This window comes from Triticum aestivum, chromosome 2A (assembly GCF_018294505.1).
Source record: "Triticum aestivum cultivar Chinese Spring chromosome 2A, IWGSC CS RefSeq v2.1, whole genome shotgun sequence".
In the NCBI taxonomy this organism is placed as follows: Eukaryota; Viridiplantae; Streptophyta; class Magnoliopsida; order Poales; family Poaceae; genus Triticum; species Triticum aestivum.
Genome location: NC_057797.1, coordinates 74,073,586 through 74,081,294, shown reverse-complemented (window position 1 = coordinate 74,081,294; position 7,709 = coordinate 74,073,586). Strand labels below are relative to the sequence as shown.

At 46.4% G+C, this 7,709-nt stretch overlaps 1 protein-coding gene across 1 annotated transcript; it reads right to left on the bottom strand.

Moving 5' to 3' along the window:
• Positions 1 to 2,392: 2,392 nt before the first annotated feature.
• LOC123184786 (cytochrome P450 89A2-like) lies at positions 2,393 to 3,956 on the bottom strand. Its single transcript, XM_044596846.1, has one exon. The coding sequence runs from the start codon at positions 3,941 to 3,943 to the stop codon at positions 2,474 to 2,476; it is 1,470 nt and encodes a 489-aa protein (XP_044452781.1). The 5' UTR covers positions 3,944 to 3,956; the 3' UTR covers positions 2,393 to 2,473.
• Between the last annotated feature and the right edge of the window lie 3,753 nt (positions 3,957 to 7,709).

Here is a 7,709-nt window from a genome sequence, read left to right as displayed (position 1 = left end):
ATCGCCGAGCAGGACTTCCATGGAAGCTAGGATGAGGGGAGAGAAAAAAGACCAGGTAAAAGGAAAGGAGAAGGATGCGGGAGATGGAAGGTGGGGAAAAAGATAACGTGGTGGATCCGCCTATCCCCAACTTCAGTCGTTGTAGCTTCGCGCGCCTGGACGCGACCGGCCGAAAGCTTCGGCCGGTGCGCCGGTAGTAAACGTTTTCCTTATGTTTATGACACGTAAGTTACCATGTTATTCAAACAGAATCTAGCAGACAATAAAAAAAAGTTCCCAACCTTCTCCCATGTGCACATGCATGCATGCACTAGAGTAAAAAAAACTAACGTCATCCTATATTATCCTCATTTCGAAAATCCAAAAATGTTGTGTAGCTTAAACCATCGGTCCGATTCAAAATTCAATTTCATCATCAAATCTGCCAGGACGAGATCTTCGAAACTAGATGTCGTGTTGGTATCTCCCGACGACGTTTTTTGGTTTAAAAGTTATCATGCCCGAAGGTACCCAAGTTACCAGACCCGTGATATGTAAGTTAGCACACCTTTTATGAGAATTTACTGGCACGCCGCTAATATATAAATCCTATAAGGGGTTATTGTATTAATTTCTATTTACCCCCAAAAAATTGATGATCACAAAAAACCCATCTTCCTCTATAATCCAATTGACGGCGGGAGGCAACCGCCTAAACCTTCACGCCTTTGCGCGTGCCAGCCATCATCAGTGGACGTCCCGCCTCGCTGCCGTCCATGCCATGTCGCAGGCAGCCTCGGCGTACCCGTCGTGACGGCGGCTGCATCATCGTCGTTTCCCACCCATGCATGCCTCACCTCACCACGGACCGACACTCATCACCTCGTCATTGCCTGTCTCCACCTTAACGCCGTCAGCCTGCCTCATCGCCGCCATCAGTGCCTTCTATCATGTAAGAGAGAAAGTGAGAGGGATTAGAGACTGGCCAGTGGGGGCATATATGTCAGGCCTGTAAAATATGGAAGCGTATCTACCTGCCGTAGCAGACCACGGGGTTATATTGATTGAGGCGATAGCTGGCCGTGGCGTACAAGTTACGAACGATCGCTAGGATGTGTCCTGGTTCAAGGAGACCGATACAAGAGGGAGAACAGAGAAAGAGATAGAAAGAGATTACATGTTTAAACCCAAGCTACCTATCCGTCTAATATCCTCCCTCAAACTAAACTTAAGGAGCTTTGTCTAGGTTCAGATTGTATTTGAATTCATCCAGTCATCTCATTGTGAGAGGTTTAGTAAATCCATCCGCTAGCTGATCCCCTGTAGGAATGAATCTGATGTCTAGTAGCTTTCGAGCTACTCTTTCCCTGACAAAATGAAAGTCAACTTCTATATGCTTTGTACGTGCATGGAATACATGATTTGCTGAATGATAGGTTGCACCAATATTATCACACCATAACCTTACGACTTGTGGAGTTTTTATTCCCAGTTCATAAAGCAAAGTCTGAATCCACATGATCTTAGTTGTAGCATTAGGAAGAGCCTTATACTCTGCTTCCGTACTGGATCTTGAAACTGTAGCCTGTTTCCTTGCATTCCATGACACAAGATTCGATCCCAAGAACACAACAGATCCACCTGTAGACCTTCTATCATCAACACACCCTGCCCAGTCTACATCGGAATATGCACTTACTAGCATAGATGGCGACTTGATAATTTTAATTCCAAGTCCCATTGTAAACTTTAGATACCTCAAGATTCTTTTAACTGCAGTCCAGTGAACTGTACTAGGATGAGTTGGCTGGAGCATCAATTCAATAAAGCTAAGTATAGAAGAAGTTGTATTGGAATTTGTTACACATATGAAACCCAATACATTTTTGGAAGAGCTCTAATAAACACTCACATGGGAAGGTTTTTCGGAAGCTGTTGGAGATCCTCTAAAAGGGACCATCTTAAAATTCATAGAGTTGCAAAGTTCAATTGTTGTAGAAGTGCATACAAATGAAATGTTAAATTTTAGTATATTAGATTTGTAATGCAGCTAAGGCAATTTCAATGTTCGCATTTTTTTAAAAGTTACAAACTATATTTGTGACATGTTAATTTATGGGTTGTGCTTCTTTTAATTCTACTTCAATATGTCTTTCCTCGAAAAGACTCGCGTGTCTTTCCAAGAAGAAATATCCCTGCTTGCTTTTGTAACACCAAACATCATGTACGTAGAATCCATTTTTGAGAGACCTGGTCAACCAGCCTACATGCTCTGCAAAGATTTCAAGCTACTGCTGATTGTAGTACGTACATAGAACGTACATTTTGTTTTACGAAGAGAATTAAATCTATTATAAAAATTCATCGGAAATACAAAATATCTTACATAATAAAAATTACATTAGATCTTCCATTTTCTCCAGTAAGCTCGTCAAGTGACGCTGCTGATTGTAAATGTAAATGTAGTGCAGCAGATAGGGCAGCGGACTAGTCTTCAACACCTTGGGATGGTGCGGGCACGGAGGGGCTGCTTCATGACCGTGATGAACTCCAGTACCTCGGCCATGTCCACCTGCTCCCCGTCCGCCGGCGGCAGCCACTCCAGCTCCCTCACGAGGCCCGCCACCAAGTACGCCACGTGAAGCATGCCGAGCGTGTACCCGGGGCAAATCCTGCGGCCGGCGCCGAACGGCATCATCTTGATCTCCTTCCTCCCGGTGATGTCCACGTCGCACCCCTCGCCGCCGTCCAAGAACCGCTCCGGGCGGAACTCCCGCGCCGCCGTCCACACCGTCTCGTCGCGCCCCACCTCCGCGCCCCTGGGCACCCTGTAGCCGCCGATCTCCGCGCCGTCGCTCTGCACGCCGTGCGGGATGAGGAAGTGCACCGGCGGATGCAGCCGCAGCGCCTCCAGCACCACGGCGTTCAGATACGGCAGTGCCTGCAGGTCGCCCTCGCTTAGCTCCGGCTTGCTCCTGACCTCCTCGTAGACCCTGGCCTGCATTTCGGGGTGGTTTACAAGCTCCGCCATGATCCACTCCAGCACGGTCGCCGTGCCGTCATTCCCGGCGCTCAAGAACTCGGAGCACAGGCTGACCACCTCGTCGTCCGTCAGCGGGCGGTCGCCCTCCTCGGCCACTCGCAGCGCGAGGAGGGAGTCGGCGTAGCAAGGCGCCGGCGTCTCCTCGTCCCGCGCCCGCCTGGCGTGGATCAGCGGGACAAAGATCTCGCACAGCCTCCGGCGCACGGCCAGGTGCACAGCCCACCGCTTGCGGAAGAGCCTCTTGGTGAGGGATGGGCAGAGGTAGAAGATGGGGTAGCTGAGAATGCTACGCACAATCCACAGCTGCAGCTCCTGTATCTCGTCCAGCACCTCCGGGCCAAGCCTGGCGCCGAAGCTCATGTACGCGATAAGCTCGAACATGGCTCGACGGAGCAATGGCCTCACCGTGACGGGCCGCGAGCCTGCGACTGCGAGGAGGTCGCCGACGAGCCCGTCGCGCGTCCGCCGCCTCGCCGGCGCGAAGAGGCTGACACGGGCCGGGTGCAACATCACGGTGGCGAGGTTGCGGCGGACGAGGCGCCAGTAGGGACCGTACGGCGCTGCATTGATGTTGCGGGCGCCGGAGGTGAACAGAAGTCCCGGCTCGAAGATGTCCGGGCGGTGGGCGAAGGTCGCGCCGCTCTGGACGAGGACACGGTGAGCGAGGTGGCAGTCGGAGATGAAGACGAGCGGGCGGAATACGCGCACGGAGATTACTGGGCCATGGCGCGCGTGCAGCTCGCGTATGAGCTGAGGAAGGTCAAAGATGGACCGCCGGAGCGCCAAGAACTTGACCAGGAACAGCAGGGCCGGCGGCCCTGGAGGGAGCTCCTTGCCTTTTCGACGGCTATGCAGCATGAAGACGAGAGAGAGGGTGCTGAACAGGAGCAGGGATTGCCATGGCCAGCTCGTGAGCTCCATTATTGAAGCTCTGGATCTGACACTGGGCTTTGGTGTGGTCTGTATGTTGCAGTGTATCTCCAACGTTGCCCACAAACCGAGCATGCTGTGGATCAGGAGATCAGCCGTCGACACGGATGCGGAAGCCAGTCATTTAAAACTATCTGCATACTGCCCGCTAGCAAAATAAATTTGAAATTCAAATCCGCCTGAAAAGATCACATCATCGCCCAAGCACAATAAAAAGAGGCAAATATGTTTAGTTTTTTACATGCCCGATCATAGAAAAAATACTAGTCCGGTAGTTTATGCAACAAAAAATAAATTTTCTGCCATGCTGTACTGGCAATTCGAGCCTCCATGCTCAATCTATCGCTGCCGCCTTCTCGGACGATGCCACGTCCTTCTCTGTCGCATCCGCCCTCTCCAACTCATCCTTCTGCCGCTGTAGCATCTTGAAATGGATGGCTTACACGATCATCCTTGTGTCCTTATCTAAATTCCCATCTTCAAGGTAGCATCTTCGCGTCCTCCGAAGTGGCTGCAATCTCCACCTTCTTCTCGTCGAGCATGGCTTCTTCTCTTTGAGCATGACCTTCTTCTCTTTGAGCATGAGCTTCTTCTCGGCCGCCGGATTTCTCATCTCCGGAGGAGCGTGATGCTAGGATCCTCCACCACCAACATCTTTTACACAGGTTCTCCTCCGAGTCCATGCGTTAGAGGCGGGAGGGAAGAAGAGAGTGGGCAAAAAAGAACGGGAATTAGGTGAAGAGTGGTTGGATGGAAAAAGAGATAGAGGGATTTTGCCGCGAAAACAGTGCAACCAACTACAAAGGCGCGGGATCCGCCTCAGTTTTGAATGGGCCGGGGTGTCGGAGTCCTATGTGACTCGTGTCCGAACTTCCGCAAAGCCCTTAGGGTCCGAACTGCGACGTGTACTGATGAATTTCGGTGTTGGATAGCTTGCCGGGTTGAAACAACTGCATCCAAAAAGATACGAGTGGTTTCAGGGTCGACGTTGAAGTACTACACTCCACCGTACCCTGAGTTTATGGATACTTCTTAAACTCATATTTGGTAGATGGGTCGTTATAAGGGAATGGTACACTACAGGAAAATTCATTGTATAGCCTAATGCCGAGTGTAAATTACCTGATATTCAAATATAGTACTCCATTTGTCTTAAAATAAGTGACTCAACTTTGTACTAACTTTATACATTGTGAATTTTAATATTATCAGCCTATTATGTACTCCCTGTACTTCCTCTGTTTCATAATGCAGTGCATGTGTATTTTTAAAAAGTCAAACATCACAAATTTTGACCAAGTTTATGAAGAAAAATATTTACATCTAAAATGCCAAACATATATCATTAGAGTGATTATAAGATGTATTCGTATTTTATATAATTAATATTATATATATATATATATAAATAAATAGTTTTCTCTGTAAACTTGGTCAAAGTTTATAAAGTATGCTTTTCAAAAACTTTATACATACTACATTATGGAACGGATCTGTCTACTCCATCCGCCCAAAATATGAAATAAGAGAAAACAAGCCACCACCCTGATAGACATAGGTAAAATTATCTAATCCCTTGATTAAGTGTAATGATTGAGATTTAAACTAAAAGTTAACAAGTGAAAACGAATATGTGGGTTGATATAAGTCCTTCAAAATACAGCGCTTGGATTTGCATCCCATATGAACACCCAGCAAACCAGTGAAGATATCTCAAAAATATGTGGGTTGATAGATATATGACATCATGGTGGCTGATGTAAGCAAGGAAACATCATGCGAGCATGTGCAACATGTGAGAGAGCTTTCAAGAGAGACTGAGCATGCATGTGACAAAACTTTTTAGGGACAATGCGCGTGAGACGGTGAGACAGACTGAGCATGCATGTGACAAAACTTTTTACCAGAGACACAGTCTACAGGGCGTGAGGGAAGAGAGAGACGTGCAACCAATTCAGAAAAGTCAAAAAATATTAATTCGGGAAAGTCAAAAAATTCGCAACTTTTTGGGAAAGAAACTTGACCTCTCATATAAAAAGCTCCGCAAAGAAAAAAAAATCTCATCAACTTCAGGAAAAATCAAAAATTTCCCCTAAAAAAATTTCAAAATTTCAAAGACAAAAAGGGTGACTACTAACTTATGCAGTGTTGATTTTGTTTTTTCCCACCCAAAATACAATGAAAGTCATTCATTGGTGAAACTTTTCATATGAACACAACAGAAGGTCAAGTTTGTTCCCCAAAGTTTCATATTCCCTCCGTTTTTATTTACTTCACATATTATCTTTGTCTCAAGTTGAACTTTCTAAACTTTGATCAAGTTTATACAAAAAATTATTAACATCCACAATACCAAATCAATACCATTAGAATCACCATTCAATATATTTTCATACCATATATATTTGTTATTGTGGAAGTTTAGATTGCTTTCGATAAACTTGGTTAAACTTTATAAAGTTTGACTTAGGTCAAATCCAATATGCGGAGTAAATAATAATGGAGGGAGTAACTTTTTGACTTTTATTTTTTTTATTTTCCCATACAGGGTGCACCTACACCCGAGAGCCAAATGTGCTTTGCCTTGGATGGAGTATTAGCTATAGATGCAACTGAATAACAGTCTATGGATTTACGGTCGTGATGCTCATATGTTAATTATGCAATGAATATTTTGGATCCCATGACTTCCATCGATCAACGAATGCCCGTGCGTCCTGGATGCGGGATACACCATCATTTTTTAAGGCCAATCTGAGTGTGGCCTCCATTTATGGGCAGACGACCATTGATATGGTCGAAGTACTAAAGGGAGGAGGAGAGGCGGGCGCGACCGACAGTTGATCCAGCCTTATGACGTGCGTCATCCTCGACGCACTCTAAGAGGTCCCACGCCCTCTGTCGAAACTATCTCTCAGCGCATCCCCGTTTGGTCTCGCCGGGGAAAGGTCTGTGGGGAGGGCGCAATGGAATCGATATGGTAATGGGGGAAGAGAGGGCGTGGGGTGGAAGACGACAAAGCGGGTCGATGGGGTTAGTGTGCCGACGACGGGGATGGGGGTAGACGGTGAATGTGGTGGCGCTAGCGAAGGGGGTGGATGGGGGTTTATGTACCCGCAAACGGGCACGCTCTGGTGAAAAATGGGAGGAACATTCTAGGGTGAAACTTCCTTCCCACGCGAGCGGTTGACGGATGCCGAGTGCTCCAAACCAATGCTCACAACCTCCAAATATGGAGGCTCACAGGCAGGATACAACGCATTCTCTATAAATTATGCCGATCGGGGGGCATATGCCGACTCTGCTACAATGTTATTTTGGCCCAAAATCGCCATAACAATGATTATTATGCCGATTGTCTGATATGACAACTTTGCTAGGGTTGCTCTAATGCTCTTGTTTTGCATGTTTAAACTTTGATCATAAATTTCATCACAACAATATGTAAACATTTTGTCACAAAGAATGTACCGTACATTTCAACACTAATTCAATGGTATAACTTTTATGACATGTAACCTACGTTATGTGGTGAAACTAATGATCAAAGTTATTTTTGAAATAACAAGGAGATTGCTCGTGGGCTGCAACAGAGAGAAAATAGGATGCCATGACAGAAAAATGCTACCATGGCAACGGAATTCGATTCCTGTGGAAGAAGATGTCATGCCAGCAAAAACGGGTTGTCGCGGTAGAACAAAAAACATTAGTTTTAGGCCATTTTGAGTTAGTTACACACACACACACACAAATATAT